This window comes from Talpa europaea (assembly GCF_964194135.1).
Source record: "Talpa europaea genome assembly, chromosome: 1".
Taxonomy (NCBI): Eukaryota; Metazoa; Chordata; class Mammalia; order Eulipotyphla; family Talpidae; genus Talpa; species Talpa europaea.
The window spans coordinates 40582562-40605567 of NC_140073.1; the positions used below are offsets into that span (position 1 = coordinate 40582562).

Below are 23006 nucleotides of genomic sequence, written 5' to 3' on the forward strand. Positions count from 1 at the left end.
CCTCACCTCGCCAATATTCTGCATGCTCAGGAGGTAGTTTCTTTGATTTTTTCTTTTTATTTTATTCAACTGTGTTTGAAACTAGTCCCCATGCCTTACGGCTGACGGCCAGTCCTGCAACGCCAACTTCAGTATTACTGTTCCTCCCTCTACTGGCACCAAGACCAGTGTTCAGATATGATGGGAAAGGGAACCCGGGGGAGTTCCTTCCATGTTAAGTGTGGTGCGTACCTCCTTTGCTACCTGAGTGATTAATTTAGGGAGTTTAATCCTTTGAAATTGCATTATACCTTAGGTTTTCAAAATGGCAACTGTCAAGGAGCAGCTTATTGAGAATCTAATTGCGGAAGATGAACTCTCTCAGAGTAAAATAAGCATTGTGGGAACAGGCGCTGTGGGCATGGCTTGTGCTATCAGTATCTTACTGAAGGTAAGTGATGAACCATCCCATGGCTGACCATCAAATAAGCACTTTTAGGCCTTATAGATGTTGTTAAGTTCAGGGTTGTAGGGTTAATATGTATCCTCATCTGATTTTGACAGAATCTTAGGAACATGTATTTGGAGTTTACATGTGTCTAGGCATTCCTAAACTTTATTAGTGGGACACACTGATTGGATTATTCCATAATATAACATTGTGGAAGTGCTTCAGGACCTTGTCTTTCTGAGTGAGTAATGGGTGAAAATCATATTTCCTGATGGCTTCTACATAAAACATTTAAAAAAAATTGTATGACATGCTCATTGTAAAACCAAAAAGTACCAAGTTTGATGACATAATGAATTTCCTTTAATCTTCTGTTTCAGAGCGTCTGTTCACACGCTTGCTTGTTTGGAGAAATGTCCTTTTGAGTTCTATGCCCATTTTCAAATCCAGTTATTTGTTGTTGCTGAGTTGAGGGGTTCTTTTTCTATTCTAGAAATTAATCCGTTACCAGACACATCATTTTCAAGTATTTTCTCCTACTCCATAGATTTGCCTTTCATCCTGATTGTGTCCTTTGATGCACGGACATTCCTTAATTTTAATGTTCATTTTTAAAAAATGTAGTTCAAAGTGTCTTTTAATTTTGTTCCCTGTGCTTTTGGAGTCATATCTAAATAATGAATCCTAAATCCAACGTCATGAAGCTTTCCTCTTATGTTTTCTTCTAAGAGCAGTTTTAGGTCTTGCATTAGGTGTATGATCGTTTTTGAGTTAAATCTGTATATGGTCTAAGGTAAAAAAAGGGTCCAACTTCATTCTTCTGCATGTAAATATCTAGTCATCCCATTACCATTGGTTGACTGTCCTTTTGAAACGGGCAGAGCAGGCCACAAAAGAGGCCACAGAGTTTTCTGTACCTACAAGTGGTGACTGCTTCACCCAGGTACCAACAATAAACAGCCCCAGGCCCAGGGCCTTTGGTGCTCCTTTCAGGCAACGTCAGAGACAGGACTGAGGCCCAGTCTGTAACAGAGTCCTTCGGCTTTTCTTCCCTCCATGGAGGGCGGCAAGTTATTTTCACTCGTTAGAACAAGAAGTTGTTCACAATGCTGGGATATTGTTTTTGCAAATTTTTCCTCATTCAGGTGTATTGTTTTGGGAAGAAAATCATTCTTTTATAATTTCAAGGTTCTTTCCCTTTTCCTGGTTTTGATTTTTCATTTTATTTATTTCCCAGTTTGAGTATAGTGATTTCGTCCTGCAGAATGTGGCTTTTATGTAATGGATCTTTCTCTCTTTCATTACTATCAGAAACCTTAATTAAATTACTTCTTCGAGTTCTCAGTTCCATATCTACTGCTGACAGTATGGACTCAAGCTGCTGTTTCCTTTGAACTTCACTCCTGCATTGCTCTTCTTTTTTCCTTAGCGGATCCCTCAAATTGCAGCATTCTTGTTTCACATTTTGCTGCATTAGCTGTGATTTTATATCTTTTGTTTCTGATAGCTTCTTTTGTAGTGCACAAATCTCATCTTTCATTTTTCTAATTTTTTCCATTAGTAGTTCACAGTGATTAAGTTCAAATAATCATTTATGTGGACAAATTAAATCCTGGGATTTACAGTTCATGCAAAGTTGTTCCATTAACAACATACAATTCTCATGTTTAGAGTAAAGCAAGTCACAATCCCTTGAAGCCATTTCAGATGTCTGAGTTATATCATCAAAGTCACCCCATAGGATTGATTTCCTTCTTCTCATTAGGTGTTTTCTTTACAGACCTTCTGACATTCGTATCTGGGTCATGTCTTCTGCCCTAATGGTGATTCACCATTAGTCCAGCGCCAGCTTTCTCTCTGACTTCACCTAGAAATTCTGATGAAGAACACGTATCATCGCTTTCCTTTACTACCTTCGTCGGCGAGCCAGGAACCCTTCTTCTGACATTCGTATCTGGGTCATGTCTTCTGCCCTAATGGTGATTCACCATTAGTCCAGCGCCAGCTTTCTCTCTGACTTCACCTAGAAATTCTGATGAAGAACACGTATCATCACTTTCCTTTACTACCTTCGTTGGCGAGCCAGGAACCCTTCTTCTGACATTCTCATTTGGATCTTGTCTCCTGGCATCTACATTCACTGGAGTTCGAATAGCAGTCTTTTCCTTGGCTTGACCCACAGGATCTGATGAAGACCATGAGTCAGTTTTGCTTTCCTTTGCTCTCTTCTGCAAGCCAGGAACCGTACTTTTGACATTCTCATCTGGGTCATGTCTCCTGACATCTGCATTCACTGGAAGTTCAGCACCAGCCTTCTTGCTGGTTTCACTCACGGTGAAACAGGGGCGGAGAGGCTCAAAAGAGACCACAGGGTCTCTGAGGTCAGAGAGCCACCCAAAAGGCAAACAACCAAAAGCTAAAGGACAGTGCCTGATAAGAGGACGGGTCACTGTCTGTGGGTTCTCACCCACGCACACAATTGCAAGAGACCTTAGACTCCAGAAATAACAACCATGGGGTTTATTTACAAACGGGAAATTACCCACAAGTGGTGGCTGCCTCACCCAGGTACCAACAACAAACAGCTCTTAGAGGCACCAGGCCCAAGGCCTTTGGTGCTCCTTTCAGGCAACGTCAGAGACAGGACCAAGGCCCAGTCCATGATAGAGTCCTTCGGGTCCTCTTCTCTCCGTGGAGGCGGCTACTGGATGCTTCTTTTTCTCTTTCTTCAGAGGTTGGAACCATCTTCTTTTCTTTAGGGGTCTGGCGTTGTTTCTCTTTCTTCTTCGTGGGCTCTGGTCATCTCCTTTTCCGGGGGCTTCTGGGTGGTCTCCTTTTTCTGGGGCCTCTGGGTCATCTTCTTTTTCTGGGGGCTCCACTCGTCATCTCCTTTTTCTGGGGTTCTGGGTTGTCTCCTTTTTATTGCTAGTTTCATTGCAAGCCTCATTTGGTTGCTGTGGAAACAGCGTATTTTCACTCTGTACTTGAGATAATCTTTTCTCTAAGGATCCTGCTTTTGGGCTTCTGTGGTGGTGCAGGCAGTTCAGTGCAGCACTGTGAAGCAATCCGCAGCCTCTGCAGTGTGGGTTCGATCCCGGCTTGCGGCAGAGATACTCACATTGCCTGCTGCTCCCCTCAGCAGTGTAATTCAGTCAGTCTGCCTATTCTGCTCCCCACGCTGTCTCTGGTGAATCCTCTCATCCCCTACACCTCTGGCCTGTACCCCAGTTCTTGTATGCATAAATAACTTTTTTTTTTAAAAAAAAGGATTGTGCTTTCTCATGTGTAAATGAACTTTTCCTTGTTCGTTCTGATACATGAGTTCAGTTTCCTCCTTTTGACATTGTGTTTGATTTAGGTCTCTTTGGACCTTTTCTAAAGCCAAAGTCTTTCCTCTGAGAGCATCTTTGCTGTGTTCAAGCTCTATTTGCAGGATGTCAATTTTACTTTAAGCTTTAAAAAGCTGTTGACAAGCTTATTGTCATCTTTGAGGGTAGACGGATCAAAAATTCATTTTTTCTGAGACCAGCGAGCCACCCAAAAGCTCCAAAAGGCCAACAACCAAACCAAGAGCTATAGACTTAACAAAGGACAGTGCCCCTATAAGAGGACAGGTCGCCGCCTGTGTGTTCTCACCCACGCACACAACTGCAAGAGACCTTAGACTCCAAAACAACAACTATGGGGTTTATTTACAAACAGGTGAAACAGAGTTTTCTGTACCCACAAGTGGCGGCTGCCTCACCTAGTACCAACAACAAACAGCTCTTAGAGGCACCAGACCCAGGGCCTTTTGTGCTCCTTTGAGGCAACGTCAGATACAGGACTGAGGCCCAGTTCATGAAAGAGTCCTTCGGCTTCTCTTCCCTCTGTGGAGGGCAGCTACTGGATGTTTCTTTCCTCTTTCTTCGGAGGCTGGAACCCTCTTCTTTTCTTCAGGGGTCTGGCGTCGGCTCTCCTCCTTCGGAGGCTCTGGTCGTCTCCTTTTTCTGGGGGCTCCCCGCGTCATCTCTTTCAGAGGCTGTGTTCAAGCTCAATTTCCAGGCTGTCAATTTTACTTTTAGCTTTAAAAGGCTGTTGACAAGAAGCTTATTGTCATCTTTTAGGGTAGATGGATCAAAATTCATTTTTCCCTCTAAATGTAACTGCTCCTCTCTTGTCCCTTGGAAATTAAGTTCTAGGTCTCTCTCGGATGTCTGACTTGGATCATGATCTTTTACAGCAGTATCCAGTCTACAGCGGCATGATTCAGCTTCTGTTTTCAGTGTTTCTTTTTTTTTGTTTTTCATTTTCCAATTTAGAGTTTAGCAAGTTATTTTCACTTGTTAGAACAAGAAGTTGTTCACAATGCTGGGATTTTGTTTTTGCAAATATTCCCTCATTCAGGTGTATTGTTTTTGGAAGAAAATCATTCTTTTATAATTTCAAGGTTCTTTCCCTTTTCCTGGTTTTGATTTTTCATTTTATTTATTTCCCAGTTTTAGCATAGTGACTTTTGTCCTGCAAAGTGGGGCTTTTACGTAATGGATCTTTCTCTTTTATTACTATCAGAAACCTTAATTAAATTACTTCATAGGGCCTCCCCTGGTGGCACAGCAGTTGAGCGCTGGGCTGCGGGGTTACGCCCGTTAGATCCCCCACCACCAGCGAGGGTCCCACATGGCGCGCAGACCTCTCCTGCCGCGCCCGCTGCTCCCCTCAGCAGTGTATTTCGTCAGTCTGACTGTTCTGTTCCCTGCTCTGTTTCTGGTGAATCCTCTCACCCTCCTGTAAATCTGGCCTGTACCCCAGTTCTTGTATGCATGAATAAATAAATCTTTTTAAAAAACAAAACAAATGGCAGTTATTGAGCTTGAGGAGCAACTGCCACAACTGATTTATGGTGTGGCAGCAGGGTCAAAAGGACATCACTCTCCTGCCAGCTCCCACCACTAAGATGACTGGGTTCCAGTAATACTTTTCCCACTGGATGTCTTGACACACTATCAAAAATTGTTTGAATATATATGAGAATTTATTTCTGGAACTTTATTCCATTAGTCTGTATGTCTACCATGTCATTAATGCACTCTTTTGATTACTGTAGCTATGTGATAAGTTTTGTAAAAAAGGAAGCATGAAACCTCCAACTTTGTTCTCTTTCAAGATTGTTTTAGCTATTTGGAGTCCCTTGAGAGTCCATATGAATTTTAGAATGTATATTTCTCCAAAAAAACCCAAAAACCATTGGGTCCAATGTCAGTGGCAGCCTTCAGTTTGAGCCACAGCAGCTGGAGGGGATCAAGGCCAATGATGAGGTCATACTTATCACCATCAAGCCAAATGTGGTCAAGTGAGCCCTGGTAGGAGAGATCACCAAGTGTTTTCTGCCTTGTTGCTCTGAAATTGATACAGGTTTCTGAAGACCTTTTCAAGGAACACTGCATTGACTGAAAGGACTGTGTGTTCTTTGCTGGCCTGGCTAAATACTTGACTCAGGGCTAGTGGTTGCCATGGTCTTGGAGGGACAATGTTCTAAAGACAGGCGGAGTGATGCTTGTGGAGACCAACCTGGCAGACTCCAAGCCTGGGAACATCCACAGGGACTTTTGCATCCAAGTTGGCAGGAACATTTTTCATGGCAGTGATTCTGTGGAGAATGCAGAGGAGATTAGCTTGTGGTTTCATCCTGAGAAACTAGTATGTTACAAGAACTTTGCTCAGAACTGGATCTATGAGTGATTGAAAGCAGATGCTAGTGTTTCTCCCACTCCATTCCCTCTCCCATAGGCAGGGGACCAGGTTATAGCAAATATTTCTGAGAACTTTCTTAGAAGCTGGGAGAAAACTCTTATTAGAGTGGTGGTCCCTGTATAGTATTATGTGCTACTATCAGATTAAAATGTTTCACCCCTTTCCTCCCAAAAAAACGCCACTTGGGATTTTTTTTTTTTTAGGAAACAGTTTACTTTCCATTAACATTATTTCCATTTTCTTTTTAAAAATCTGTGGAAGAACAGCTTAAGACCACTCAGTTATTCCCTCCAGTATTCAGGGAGAACTGCTGAATAGGTACAAATGGCACCTGTGCACTTCAGACCAGTTTGTGACCTCATGTTCAGTAGCAGTAAACTTGGAAGTAGGAGAAGTCCATTCACCCTGAAATTCCTCCTCGACCACAGCCTTTTCATCAGTGGCCTGCTCTTTCTTTTCAACTTTTTCAGAATTTATGTAGAAGTAGAGATCAGGTGTGACCTCCCGTGAGAGAGAGTGCCCCGCAACTGCCGGGGTCAGCATCTACTATATAAAACACACCGAATGAGCTCCCTTGTTGTTTCAGGGGTTGGCAATGTCCACACAGTGCAGAGGAAAGTTTATGTTACATAGAATAATGGTTGGGTTTGGTTATATGAGCATCTGCTCCAAGATTGGAGGGCCAATGTTAATTGTATTGTACTGAATCACAAGGATGCATACTAAAAGCAGCTCGTTCAACTGGGGAATTAGGCATATGGGTTAAATATAATAAAATCCTTGAAAAGAATTTTATGACTTTTCATTGGTTTTAAACTTATCTGAACCAATTCTTAAAAAATTGAAGGCAAAAAAATTAAAATTTCCCCCCTATATTCTATTGTAATTACCTTGATTTGTGGTCATGTTATATACCTTCAAAAAATTGTCATTTTTATAGCATTTTTTATTAGAAACAGAAAAATGAATTTGAATAGAAAATTTGAATTTACAGTGACCACAGAAAAATTCTTTTCATTCTTGTAAAGCTCAAGCACAGTTTTCAGAATATTTTATTTAGAACTTTTATGTATCTTAGGGTTTGGCTGATGAACTTGCCCTTGTTGATGTTGCAGAGGACAAATTGAAGGGAGAAACAATGGATCTTCAGCATGGCAGTCTTTTCTTTCATACTTCAAAGATTACCTCTGGAAAAGGTTAATTTTAGCTTCAAAAGTTATTTCAAGAACTTTTAAAGAAGTAATTATTTTTACCAAACTGATGTTCATAGGTATAAATTAAAAGTGCTATCATTTTTATTGGGACATATGTTTTAAAAGTTATTTTTTTTTAAAAAAGAACATTATAACTGAAAAATAAAAAATATAAAAATATAAATTTCTTCTGTTAATGGGCTTATGTATTCATTAATTCTATTTATAATGGACATTGTATTTATAAATGCTTTTTAAAATTGTCATTTTTATGTATTTTTCCAAGGATAAGAAGTCTTGAATGCTTTTGTAATGTTATTGATATAGTTAACCATATTCTTTAACCTGGCTTTATTTTTGTGTTTATATAAGGGTCAGGTTTCAAGGCTACAGACCACAGGAAATGGGGAGCTTAGCCCCTTTAGTATTAGTACCATGTGTTGACCAATTGAGAAATCCTGGAGAATTAGGAAAAATAATTATTTTATCTATCATACCCTAAAGTTATAGTCAAGATTTTGGTAATGTAATTCAACAGATGTACTTTCTGCTAGAAGTCCTCTTACCTAATATAATTGAAACTGATGGTGGTTATTTAATTTTAAATGCTTGCTAGAAAGAGCCACCATAAATATGCAGTATACATAAGAAGTTCTTTTGCAGGTTTTCTGGTTGTAGGGCAAGTCCTTTGACTATAACTCAGCTGATTGGAATTTTGCAGCATCCTTTTTTAAACCATAACAGTAGTGATCATGTCAATTGTTTTGAAGTACTACCAGAAATTTAAGATAATCATGAAGCAATCTGATCACAAACTACAGAATTTTTTTTTAAGATTTATTTATTTTTATACAAGAACCGGGGTACAGGCCAGATGTGTGGGAGGGTGCGAGGATTCACCAGAGACAGAGAGGGAAACAGAACAGGCAGACTGAAGAAATACACTGCTGAGGGGAGCAGCAGGTGAGACAGAGGCTGCGGACAGCTTCACAGTGCGGCGCTCAACCGCCTGCGCCACTAGGGAGGCCCACAATCTACTGAATTTTTATGATTTTTCCTTCAAATTTTTTATTAAATTTTTTTAAAAGATTTATTTATTTACACATAGAAGAACGAGTGTAGGCCAGAAGTGTGAGGGTTGAGAAGATTCACCAGAGACAGAGTAAGGAGCAGAACAGGTGGATCTACTGAAATACACTGCTGAGGGGTGGCGTGGGCCAAACAGGAGAGGATCTGCTGCACCATGTAGGTTAGCTCCCTAGCTGGGGATCAGATTTAATGCCACAGTGGCTGGCATTAGCTTGATAACACTGAGATTTTAACCCCTGTGTCACTAGGGAGGCCCCATTTTCATTCTTTTTCATTTTTCTTCCTGACACCAAAAAGGATTTTTTTCAAATTTTATTGATTTGCTAAGTATTTACATAACTGTATAATTCTGGGAGTACAACTTCACATCTCCATATGTATACTTTTCATATACTCTCCACCAAAGCTCTAGTGCCAATACCCTGTCACCTTCCTCCCCACCCCTTACCTTCTCACCCTGTATCCTCTCCTGTAACCAATATATTTTTCAAAGAGCCTTAAGAATTATTTTTGTCTTTTGCCAGTTTGTTTTCTTTGGTCATTTTTATTCCACAAATGAGTGAAACCATCCAGTAACTTTCACTTTCTGGCTTATTTCACTTAGTATAATCACCTCCAGAGCCATTCATTTTGTCTCAAGAGGTAATATTTCATTTATTATTACATTTAGTGTATATTCCATAATTTCTTTATCCATTTGTCTATTGATGAACATTTAGGTTTGTTCTGTGACTTGGCTATTGTGAATAGTGCTACTTTGAACATAAAGTGCATGAATCTTTCCATTAACAAGACACTTGAAAAAGAACAAGTTATAAGAACAATTTGAAAGCTTTTGTTAAGACGATAATAGACTATATTTATCACCTGAAGGTAGAGAAGAATTTTTAAATGCAAACACATACAAACACAATAAAGGAAAAAATATAAATTTTAGAGTTTGTGCTTATAAAGACACATCATAAAAGCACTCTTTAGACAACAGATTTAGAGAAGATATTTGCAACAAAAACAACTGATGAAAAGTGTTCAGAATAAAAGTACTCACATAATAAGATGAGTATACATAGCACAGTAGAAAAATGTGGAAAGACATGAATGTTTCATCAGAGAAGACACTCAAATGGCTCATAATTGTATCACAGGACAATCTTGCTAGTAACCATGGAAGGAAAATAAAAACCATATTAATGTTCTATTATCCACCCATTAGATTGGCAAAAGTGTGAAAATACTATGTGTTTCTGAGGCTGTGGAACAATAGGTGCTTGCATGTATAATAGTTCAGAGTGTATTATGGTAAAATCACTTTAAATACACTTTCTGATAAACTGGTGGTTCAACAGGAACATATTCTACAACCCAGAAATTAATTCCTAGGTATATTCACCCCTCTCCCCACCAGAAAAAAACAAAAAACTTGTGCACATGTGCATTGCATGCAAGTACAGGAATGGATAGCCTTAAAATGGAAATAACTCAATGAATACCAGTATTATATAAATTATGCAGTGTAATATTACACAGCAGTAAAAGTGAATGGACAACAGTGACATTAACTTGGATGAATATCAGATATATAATATTTATCCAATGTAATACCTTATGATTCAAAACCAGATAAAACTTAGTATGTTGGTTAAATATGAATAGGTGGTAAAACTTTGTTTTCAAGGTAAGGCGGTGATTTTCACCAGTGAGAGGAGGTTGGAAACGTCTGAGTATGAAGATACAGACATTATCTATTAGGAACACACAGGGGCTTTCAACATATTGGTGATATTCTATTAATTTTGTGATTTTTAGAGAATTGTTAAATTGTTAAATATTGTTAAATTGCTAAATATTAAATTTAATATTTAAAATTTGAACATATATTTTATCTCTGAATAATGAACACTATATCTCATAACATTTTGAAAATACATTTTTATTTTATTTATTTATTTATTTATTTATTTATGTTTTTATTTATTTATTTATTTATTTGCTTGCTTGTTTTGTTTATACATGCACTGGGTACAGTCAGAAGCGCGGGAGGGTGAGAGAATTCACCAGAGCCAGAGCGGGGAGCAGAACAGGCAGAAGGACCGAAGTACACTGCTGAGGGGAGCAGCGGGCGGCAGGAGAGGTCTGCGCGCCATGTGGGGCCCTCCTCTGGTGGCCGGGGAGCAGCCGGGGATCGAACCGGCGCCGCCGAGGCCGCGGGCAGCTTCGCAACCCAGCGCTCAACCGCTGCGCCACCGGGGAGGCCCTGAAAATACATTTTAATGAGCCCTAATGAGGAAGAGCAATGGAACTTTGGTTATCCACAGATGTTTTTAATTGTCTCATATGTACAATAGTTAACACTCAGCCTAAGATCCTGGATTATAGAAGGAACCATAATCAAATATGAGATTAGAACTTGTTTATTATGGAGCTTATGATGAAGGTAGGGGTATAAGTAAAACAATCATGGGACTATAACATAAGTACTGTATATAAGGGCTATTTGAGAATTATAGGCAGTGCTTTAAAAATTCAGTGAAGAGAACAGTATTTATGAATATGATTAGGAGATGCATAACAAGAATTGGCACTTGACAAACTTACATGATAATAGTGATAATTGCTAACATTTATTGAACATTTAACATGTGGTAAGCATTGTTCTGTATACTGTATATTAGCTTAACTGAATCATGGCTAGGAACAATAGTTTTGTTATTTTTTTTAAAGATTTATTTATTTTTATGCAAGCACTGGGGTACAGGCCAGAGGCGCAGGAGGGTGAGAGGACTCACCAGAGACAGAGTGGGGAGCAGAACAGGCAGACGGACCGAAGACAGGGAGCAGCAGGCGAGACGGGAGAGGTCTGCCACGCCATGTGGGTTTCTCCCTGGCGGGCTGGGAATCAAACCCACGCTGCAGAGGCTGCGGACAGCTTCACAGCACTGAGCTCATCCTGCTGTGCCACTGGGGAGGCCTAAGAACAATGATTTTTAAGAACCTTATAAAGAAAAGCTTTTGTTAGCTTAGTCTTGTAGATACGGAAATGAGGGTCAGAGAAGGTAAAATATTTGCCCAGGGTCCCACAGCTAGAGAGTGGCAGAGTCAGGATATAGGTAGTGAGATCTCAATCTTTGGGCCAGAAGATTGGCAATTTTGTCACTGGGGATTGAGTTATATTTAAAAAGGAAAATAAATAACAGGTAAGATGATGGCCTTGGTAGAATCAGGGCACCTGAAAAATATGACTAAAATATTACAAGGTAATTTAGAGACATTGTAAAAAGACTAAATGTTTTATTTTGGTATATACTTTAATTGAATTTATCAGTAATATTTCAAGTAATCTATCTGAACTATGAAGAGATGACTGGAGAAGTTGCAAGAGTTTTTTTTGGTTGTTGGTTTGTTTCTCCTCAAAGTCAGGTGGAAAGAAGGGAGAAAAGTAGGGATGAGAAAGGTCACAGAGAATAAAAGATGACTTTGGATTTCCATGTTTCTAAGAAACCAGAGAGCTTGAGTTGTCCTCGACCTTAATAACATGAGAATGTGGACTAAGGGGGTTGGCAGGTTCTGTTGTTATTGCTTAAAAAAAAAAAGCCATATAATAATGTATGTCATAGTGACAAGGCTTCCTACAGGTTATGCAAATAACAGTTACAACATGGAAAAATATTTATTACAACTGTCAGACATGAAAGTAGATCAGTACTTTAATACCAAGGACATATAACACAGTTTTAAAGAATTAATGCACAATAATTTATGGCAATCTTGATCTAAATATTATTTTTTGTTTCCTTTTAAGACTGTAGTGTATCTGAAAACTCCAAATTAGTTATTATAACAGCAGGGGCACGACAGCAAGAAGGAGAAAGCCGCCTTGCCTTAGTCCAACGTAATGTGAATATCATGAAATCAATGATTCCTGCCATAGTTCGTCATAGTCCTGAATGTAAAATACTTGTTGTTTCAAATCCAGGTGAGTATTTTATCCTCCTTATAACCTCATAAGGATGATATTTCCATACCATTTCTTTTTATAATAACTTTATTGAGGTAATGTTTATATATGATAATCTATAATCTATAGATTATACAGAATCTATAGGTTTTGATTAACATTTTCCTGATGATTAATGATGTTGACATCTTTTCATTGTACCTGTTAGCCATTGGTATGTCTTACTTGGAAGGCATGTCTGTGTCAGACAGAGCTAAAATTCAGGGTCTTTGTGTTTTGTTTTGTTTTGTTCCCCGAGCTTTTACACACCTGTATGCAGTTCTGGGCATTGATGTAACCTTATTCTAGATAGGAGATGCTAATAATTTAGGTGAGGCTGTGGTGAAGAATAGAAATCTAGACTCTCTTAAGGAGGTAGAATTAACTACCTGTTAGATATGTAGTTAGATACATACTTTATCTCAAAGGAGGAGGATTTTTTTGCTTGCTTAAAAATTCCAGTAGTGGGCCCCCTGGTGGCGCAGGGGTTAAAGACAGCACTATCAAACTCACCAGCCACTGCAGCACAAGTTTGATCCCCAGCCAGGGAGCAACCCACATGGCTCAGCTGACCTCTCCTGTCTCACCTGCTGCTCCCCTCAGCAGTGTATTTGGGTAGATCTGCCTGTTCTGCTCCCCACTCTCTCTGGTGAATCTTCTTACCCCTCTCACCCTCACACTTCTGGCTTACACCCCAGTTCTTGTATGCACAAATAAATCAATCTTTTAAAAAAATTCCAGTAGTGAATAATTTAACCTTTATAAAACCTGTGAAGATTTTTCATATTTGTTAATTTACTTCACTTTTAACTCTATAACATACCTTAGTTTAATTCTAAGACAATCTATTCAGAAAAAGCAAATTGAAAAAGGAAGTTACTATTGATTTTTTCTAATAAGAGATTGTTCTTCCTAGTGGATATTTTGACATATGTGGTCTGGAAGTTGAGTGGATTTCCACCAAGTCGTATAATAGGAACTGGTTGTAATCTAGACTCTGCCCGTTTCCGTTATCTAATTGGAGAGAAGTTGGGTGTCCATCCCACAAGCTGCCATGGTTGGATTATTGGAGAACATGGTGATTCTAGTGGTAAGTACAAGCCTATTATCATTATGTAGTCATAATTATCATTATATAACCTATCACTATTGGTGTTTATGTTCTTCAAAGTATTTTTCTGATATTAATATAGTTGCCCGATTTTTGTTTTATTCTATTTTCCTAGTGTATTTTTTTATTTCTTTACTTTCAGTCTTTTGAGTCATTGATTTAGTTACCTCATAAAATATGCAGAGAGCACATAGCTGTTTGAAAAAGTCAAGTGTTTTCCTTATCTGAAGACCTTACTGTGGTTTTAAAACCACAGTTTTAATTTTTTTAAACATTTATTTATTTATGCATACAAGAACTGGGGTGCAAGCCAGAAGTGTGGGGGCGTGAGAGGATTCACAAGATAGTGGGAAGCAGAACAGGCAGATCTACTGAAATACACTGCTGAGGGAAGCAACTGGTGAGATAGGAGAGGTCTGCTGTGCCATGTGGGTTGCTCCCTGGTTGGCTGGGGGATGGAATTCGTGCAGCAGTGGCTGGTGACAGCTGGATAGCGCTGTCTTTAACCCCTGTGCCACCAGGGAGGCCCTAAAAAGGCATTATTTATATATAATTCATATCCAAAAAATACACCCATTTAAAGTGTTTAAATTCATGGGTTTTTAATATATTCAAGTTATGTAACCATTACCATAATCTAATTATAGAACACTTTTATCACCTCAAAAAGAAACCCCCATTCTGTATGAGCTCCTACCCCATTCCCCACCAACCAGTAATCTACTTTGGTGCTATAAATTTGTATATAAATATTATATAATATGTGCTTTAAGCAATTACTTAGGCCACATCAACCTTTTTCTTTTCTGAACTTAAATGTTTAATCCTTGCTACACAAGTAGGACTGTTCACACAATTACAATGTTCTCTGTGTTTTATGTTTAAATTTTCTTTCCATGATAGCTCTAGTTCCATTGAAAACAGATACCTTTAATCATTCATTTATTTGCTTATTCAAAACATTTAATGAATTCTCTATTCTTTATATTTCAAGTGTGATACTTTTGACTAGTATACTTCTTGGACCAGTACCTTAATTTGACCCAGGTCTTGTATCTTTTCTTTTTTTTTTTTTAAGAGTCATTCATTTATGCATACAAGAGCTGGGGTACAGGCCAGAGGTGTGTGTGTGGGGGGTTAGAGGATTCCCCAGAGACAGAGTGGGGAACAGAACAGGCAGACTGACTGAAATACACTGCTGAGGGGAGCAGTGGGTGAGACAGGAGAGGTCTGCTGCGCCATGTGGGTTGCTCCCTGGCTGGCCAGGGATTGAACTCATGCTGCAGTGGCTGCTGACAGCTTCATAGGTTGTGTCCCAACCCCTTGTGCCACCAGGGAGGCCCCAGGTCTTGTATCTTAACTCAGGTCTTCCTTCTGAAAGTCATTACAAATAATTTTTCCAGATATGTTTTAATTTTTCACATTTAATATTTTATGATTTTATTTGTTAAAAAAACAGAACATTTTGGTTAGTATTAATGAATATTTTGGGTTGTTAGAAAAATCATGACATATTTTTCTATTTTTCAAGCAAAAATGCATCATGATTTTTTTGACAACCCAGTATTTATTTCTTAATTAATTTTTTTATTTATATCTTTTACATCATTGTGTATTCCCCGTAAAATTCCCACCACCAACTCACCTGTGAACCATCACTTTAGTCCCCTGTGCTCTTCTGTACCTTGTTTTTTTTTTTTTTTTTTTTTTTTTTTTTTTTAATAAATTTTATTGTTATATTCCCCATACAATTGCAGCCCCCCATTCTGACCCCAATCCATCCCCTCCCGCCCCCGCCCCCCTAAAAGTGTCTCTGGTTCATAGTTTTTTGTTGATTTTGATTTTCACTTTCTTATAGTTATTCATTTTCCTGGTCCCTTATTTAAGTTTTCTAGATTCCTGCTATGAGTGAGACCATCCGGTATTTTTCTTTTTCTTTTTGGCTTATTTCGCTGAGCATGATCCCTTCCAGCGCCATCCATGTTGCAGCAAATTGCATGTGTTTATCTTTTTTGAATGCTGAGTAATATTCCATGGTCTGTACCTTGTTTTGATCCCTTTTCCTCTCCCTCCCTCACAGACTGTCTCTGATTTATGGTTGCCTGCTAATTTTTTTTATTACTCTTTTTTTCCTGATCCCTTATTCGACAACCCAATATTTAATACTCCTCTTAGTGAGATTTTCTTATACTTCTCTTGTTTTTTTCTGTTTTTCTGTTGAGTTAATTAAACTTTAATTTTGATTGTATACTCACTTTTTACATGATTACCTATAAATTTTAATATTCATATTTAACCTAAAAATTATAAGTGCCTTTTCCCTTCTTTGGAACAGTACATTGATCTTAGAATGCTTTAAGTTTGATCATACTCTTTCTGTCATATATGTAATTATAAGTTACATATCTGGTTTTCTCCTATTTTTATATCCCCCTCACTAAATTTAATTATTATCATTATTTATTTTTTTGTGGGACCCTCGCCAGCGGCCGAGGAACAAACCGGCGCTGCAGAGGCTGTGGGCAGCCTCGCAGCCCAGCTCTCACCAGCTGCGCCACCAGGGGAGGCCCTAATTTTAATTATTATTATGTAATTAGTCAGTACCTGTTTTGACTTGTGTTAATGTTTCCCAGTTTTATTGCTTGTCTTTATAGCCTGCTTCTAACTCCTTCACCTGGATTCTATTCTATTCTTCTTGTCAATGTTTTTTTTTTTTTAAATGGGATATTTTAGTTTCTCCTTATTTCTGAAAGACAGTTTAATTGCTATAAGACTCTAGGTTGACAGTATGGTATTAATTTCTTCCTCTCTTCCCTCTAGTTGCTTATAATATTTAGCCCTTTCTTATGAATTATTCTCTTTGTGGATTCTGTACTTGTATGTTGTTTTTATTTTTTTTTTATTTTTTATTTTTTTTAATAGAGGCATGTTTTATTTATTTATTTGTTTGTTTGTTTTGTTTATACATGCACTGGGTACAGTCAGAAGCACGGGAGGGTGAGAGAATTCACCAGAGCCAGAGCAGGGAGCAGAGCAGGCAGAAGGACTGAAGTACACTGCTGAGGGGAGCAGCGGGCGGCAGGGGAGGTCTGCGCGAGGTCTGCGCCGTCATGTGGGACCCTCCTCCGGTGGCCGGGGAGAAGCCAGGGATCGAACCGGCGCTGCAGAGGCCGCGGGCAGCTTCGCAACCCAGCGCTCAACCGCTGCGCCACCGGGGAGGCCCTGTACTTGTATGTTGTTTTAAAATGCCTCCTATACCACATCATTATAAATAAATTATACTACATGTATTCAACACTTTATAATTTTATTTCTTACATTTGTCTTTTTGGTCCAGTCGAAACTTTTTATATGTAGTGTAGAGTAGTAACCTAACTTTATAAAAAGACCCACTGAACTCAGTAACTGATGTGGTCCTGTGACAGGGTGGTTCCCAGGGAAAGGGGAGATTTCAGTTCTCTGCCTCACCCAAGGGAGGGTGGAGCTGAACAGGGAGAAGGAGAAGCTGGGGAGGAGACAGGAGGAAGGAAGAAAGAAAGATAAAGAGCCAGGAGGAGACCTGGAGGAGGTACATGGAGCAGAGAGACATGTGAAGAAGCTGCGCTTTCTTCTTGGTCATGGACTGGGTGACACAAACGTGGGTGAAAGGCCTGTGGGGAGGTTAACAATGGCAGTTTTTATCTTGATTTTGATTTTGCTCCTTCTGTCCCAGACATGTTGGACTCCTTCTGCCCCTTTCTTACGAGTCCCCACAGGTGGTGCCTTAGACTTGGGGCAGGTTTCTGGCCTCAGTGGCCTGGCTTTGGGCCTACCCTGTTTGGCTGGGCACTTACCTACGAGGGGATGGGGAACTTCGGGTGCTTGATTTAGAAACTCTATTCTTTCCCTTAACTTTATTGCACACTAACTGTATTAAAGTTCCTTCCCATTAAAGGCCTTACACAATAGGGCCTCCCTGATGGTACTGCACTGTGAAGCGGTCCGCAGCCTCTGCAGCATGAGTTCGATCCCTGGTCAGCCAGGGGGCAACCCACCTGGCGCAACAGACTGCTCCTGTCTCACCTGCTGCTCCCCTCAGCAGTGTATTTCAGTCAGTCTGCCTGTTCTGCTCCCCACTCTGTCTCTGGTGATCCTCTCACCCCCCGCATCTCTGGCCTGTACCCCAGCTCTTGTATGCATAAATAAATAAATCTTTTTTTTAAAAAAAGGCCCTACACAACAGAGTATGTTTTGACTTGATGCAACAGATGGCAGAACCTATTTAGAGCAGGCAGGTTTGGGGGTTCTGGGGTGCCTTGCATGCTTACCTGTAATAGTACTGAGAAGAGTTCATTCATACATATATATATATATATATGTATCTATGTGTATGTGTGTATATACATACATGTATATATACATATACACACAACCCTTTTTTTTTTTAAAGTTTTTTTTTTTTATTTATACAATAGCTGGGGTACAGACCAGAAGCACGGGAGGGTGAGAGGATTCACCAGAGACAGAGTGAGGAGCAGAACAGGCAGATGGACCGAAAGCACTACTAAGGGGAGCAGCAGGCGCAACAGGAGAGGTCTGCGGTGCCATGTGGGAATCTTCCTGGCCATCCAGGAATTGAACTCGTGCTACAGAGGCTGTGGACAGCTTCACAGCGCTGTGCTCAACCCGCTGCGCCACCCGGGAGGCCCACATACAACCCTTTAAAATTGTGATAATACAGGTTTTGCAACACTATGTTTTAGGTATAGAGTTTTTACCTTGAGATCTACTTCTTTTAGTGCCCTTATGGAGTGGGGTGAATGTTGCTGGTGTTCCTCTGAAGACTCTAAACCCTCAATTAGGAACAGATTCGGACAAAGACCAGTGGAAAAATATTCATAAACAAGTTGTTAACAGGTAATAGAATTCATTCAATTTCTTAATGCCTTAAAGTTTAAGAACAAATTTCACAGACAAAAATACTGAGTCCACTTTGATGGCAGTGCAAAAATATAATACATATTTATTGTAGAAAATAAGAAGATTCAGAAAAGCAAAAATAGATAAGACCACTTATAAGTCTATCACTCAAAAATTAATCACTATCAATTTCTTTATGGAGTAATGTAATTCTGAAGTTCTTATAAAAATGTAGTATATTTTTTACAAGTCTGAGATAAGAAATTGCATAACTAGGACTTAGCTATTTTCCTTTGAAAATGTATCATAAGCATTTCCCATGTTTCTATAATTGTTGATTTAATGATATATTCTTAGGAAAAATGTACACATGACTTACAATTATATAAAGTTATGTTGGTACCCTTGTAACAATTTTAAGTAGTCAGATATATGCGGTAGCTATCAAGGTGATCATATTCTGTATTTGGATATATAAGCAGCAATACAAAAAAGTTAAAGCTAGTTTCATCTTGAGTGGCACAGTTGTTCTAGTAATGTGCCTTTTTTTTTTTTATAGAGGCATGTTTTATTTATTTATTTATTTGTTTGTTTGCTTGTTTATACATGCACTGGGTACAGTCAGAAGTGCGGGAGGGTGAGAGAATTCACCAGAGCCAGAGCGAGGAGCAGAGCAGGCAGAAGCGAAGTACACTGCTGAGGGGAGCAGCGGGTGGCAGGAGAGGTCTGCGCGCCATGTGGGACCCTCCTCTGGTGGCCGGGGAGCAGCCGGGGATTGAACCGGCGCTGCAGAGGCCGCGGGCAGCTTCGCAACCCAGTGCTCAACTGCTGCGCCACCGGGGAGGCCTGTAATGTGCCTTTTTGATAAAAGAAGGGTGAATTAATAAAGTGAATAGTGAGGTTTATATGTTTATAATAAGTACAGAAACTGTGATCGCATATTCATAAATAATTTGAAAAATACTATGTTTTTCTGAGTTCTCATGAATTTTGTTTTTTCTATAATGGTAGTGCCTATGAAATCATCAAGCGGAAGGGCTATACCTCTTGGGCTATTGGATTATCTGTGACAGATCTGGCAGAATCAATATTGAAAAATCTCAGGAGAGTGCATCCAGTTTCCACTATGATTAAGGTAGACTTAAGTTGAATCTTCATTTATCATTCTTTCCTTTAATACTTATCAAGTCCATACCGTATGCCAGGCATTATACATGTTGAAGATACAATGGTGAATAAATAAGCTAGAGGCCCTGAAGTCATAGTTTTTAATGAAAGAAGTAATCTTAATAAAACAATTAAAAAGGTTAATATGTGCTAACATTATGCCAAGTGCTATGATGAAAAACTACAAAATGCTAAGAAAAGTTAACTGCACTTGGATGGGGGCCATTGGTGGTGGTTAGGAGAGGCTTACTATGACAGAAAAATGTGACCTAATTGGAATAATGAATAGGAGTTAATTTGGAGAGCCCTAGAAATGATGAGCGGGAAGCTTGGCTGAGTAATGCCTGTGTGTGTTGAGCTATCATGGGAAGCTGAGAAGCACTGTTCTAGACTCAGAGAGTCTTTTATTTTTTTCATTGTTAGTTCCTGACAACTTTATAATCAGACTTGGAAAAAAACATTACCTTCTAGTCACCTCCCCTAGCCCTAGTCCTAGACTCAAAGGAGGTGTGATGAACTGCTGAGCTGTCTTATCTTCCCCCTTCCATATGGAGGGGGGTGAAGGCTCACTTGTAGGTATGTTTACATTGTGTGTCCAGACCTTTATAGGTTCTGGTAACTGCTTGTATGGCCTTGGCTCCAGCTACAGTGTTGGAGGGAGCATATTGGGGTTGCGAAGGTTTCATATGCACAGGATAGGGCAGTGGTCATGGCTGCACCTACTCTATGGTGCTGTCCATCATGGGAAGTCCTGGATAGAAGTCAGGTGGGGACAATAGAGGGTGAGGAATATATTTCATTGTCTGCTGGTGGAAGATAGACACAGACCCTGTTGTGTACCCATAGGCTCCATTATAGGCTTGACCTCTGGAGACGGGAGATGATGCTTCCTATACCATTCTTTGCCCAAACTCAATGGTGCTCTCTGCTCTAGAGATCAACCTGTAGGAAACAGAACCTCTCCAATTACTTCCTGCTTCAGACTTCACTGTTCTGTTGATGTGAAGTTTACACCAAACATAGGCTGCTTGATTTCACAACCTTCCTTAGATAAAATAGTATCATGAAGGACTGCACGATATCCTTTCTGTTGGACAGAAAGATGGCCCAGTAAATGATAGACAGTGCTATCCTTGTTCCTGTTGAGGCCCTTTGATGTTCTTCATGTCATTGAGCACAAGTTCCACATGTTCATAGGATAGCAGGATGCTCTTGGCATTATCTATGATCACTCTTCGGCTCTCTGAGTAATTATTATTGAGCAGCACCATTTGTCTGATATATTCTTTTTTTTTTAAAAGATTTATTTATTTATGCATTTAAGAACTAGAGTACAGGCCAGAAGTGAGGAGGATGAGAGGATTCCATCAGAGATAGAGTGGGGAACACAACAGGCAGATCAACTGAAACAACACTGCTGAGGGGAGTAGGGGGCGAGACAGGAGAGGTCTGCTGCGCCATTGTGGGTCACCTCTCTGGCCAGGGATCGATCTCATGCTGCAGTGGCTGTGGATAACTTCATAGCGCTGTGGCTTAACCCCTTGCGCCACCAGGGAGGCCCCCTTTCTGGTATATTCTAATTGTGAAGTTCTTGCACAGCTGCTTTGTCATGTCAGGGTACTGAACAATAATCTAATTTTGCCTTTCAGGATTTATATGGAATAAAGGAAGAAATATTTCTCAGTGTCCCTTGTATCTTGGGGCGAAATGGTGTCTCAGATATTGTGAAAATTAAGCTGAATTCTGAGGAGGAGAATCTTTTTAAGAAGAGTGCAACCACTATTTGGAATGTCCAAAAAGACCTGATAATTTAAAGCTTTTTAATGTCCCACTGTTTTAAAATGAGATAGCAGACTGTGTATTTTACACGTTGAAAGTATTGCATATAATCTGTCAAAAATAAAAGACAAACACTGGAACCTATGACATAACTCCAGTCTCTGAAAGCTAGAAAAGTGAAATGGCAAGAGATTTCCCTTCTTTATGAGTCCTCTACTAGCTCTATTGCAATGAATCCAGCCTGTACTTATGTAAGGTATACTTTTGAGTGTATCATATATGTAAGAGTTGCCTTCAGGCTTGGCAGAATATGTCTAATAATTCATTATAATATAGAGCTTATGGTTATTTTCACAAAATAAGTACTTTTTAGGATATTGAATTTTCATCTTGTGCTTTCTTCCATTAGGGCACCAACATTCAGTTTATATTGCTTCATTAATTTTATGTGCGTAGGTATAATCTTGACTAAGTACTTATTTTAAACATCAAGTATATCAGGAAGAAAATAGAAATACAACTTTATGGTGCAAAAATAATCTTCAACTCTGCAAGAATTATACCAGTTCATGTAAATTCAAATACAGTTGGTTTGGTATCTGTTGAAATAACAGAGATGCTTCGACCATCCTCTAGGTCATTTGTTCTGCAAACTACTATGCTTGCTGTGGCATGGTTATGTGATCAGTACCATGTGATTTCTGCCCTCAGTGTTTCCCAGTGAGTATTTAAGGTTCCTCAATCAATTGATTAATGATGAGTGCTTTGTCACAGTTAACTGGCACCTCCTTTATGGTGTCCAGGGTTCATGTAAATATCTCACACACACATATAACACATAGGCAGTATTTCCTTGACTCCATAAAATTTGAGGCAGCTACAGAAAATATACAATGAAACAAGTAAGAAATCAGGGCCAAGGTAACTTACAAATTTACATCAGGATAGCCTCAGTAGGAAAAATAAGAGGCAGATATGCAGGCCTTGAGACTTTACAGGACTGGTGGACATGTAGTACTATTTGGTCAGTCAGGGTTCACCTCTGCTATTCTTACTGTCTTAATAGCTTGCTTTCTAGTCATCTTCTATTTAAGATGATTAGTTTCCCATTATTTTGTTCTTTTTCCTTGTTTTTCAATTCTTCCCTTGAATGTGCAAAATATGGTTTATGAGTAAATTTAAGTTAGAATGAGGAGAAAGTTTGCATTTTCTGTGGATTTTGCCTTTTTTTATAGCTCCTTTTTGTACACCAAGTTAAAACTTCATTTTAGGGAACCCTTACAGAGATTGAAAGACTGTAAAATACAGTTTTTACGGGAACGTTATAGGACTTAAAACTGCTTTACATCCTGTATTCTTAGCAATGCAACATTGTCTCCAAGGAGTGAAAATTCGTTTTTGGTAGGTGACAAAAACTTAGATATTACAAAGTTTTGGCTCTCCAAACCTCAAACCTACCAGACACAATCTTATTCCTTAATACTTAACAGTGAGGGGCAGGGGAAGAGGGAGCTGAATGATTGGGGGGAAGATGCCTAAAAAGGCTCTTGAGGGAGAAAGAATTAAAAAAAAAACCACTGCTAAACATAAAATAATTTGTCAGATATGTGC

At 39.3% G+C, this 23006-nt stretch overlaps 1 protein-coding gene across 1 annotated transcript; it reads left to right on the forward strand.

Moving 5' to 3' along the window:
- Positions 1 to 304: 304 nt before the first annotated feature.
- On the forward strand, positions 305 to 21430 carry LOC311175494 (L-lactate dehydrogenase C chain; the record flags this gene model as incomplete). Its single annotated transcript, XM_084240382.1, has 7 exons — positions 305 to 430; positions 7242 to 7359; positions 12245 to 12418; positions 13356 to 13529; positions 18329 to 18446; positions 19461 to 19584; positions 21266 to 21430. 7 exons carry the CDS (start codon positions 305 to 307, stop codon positions 21428 to 21430), a joined length of 999 nt encoding a protein of 332 aa, XP_084096508.1.
- Positions 21431 to 23006: the final 1576 nt, after the last annotated feature.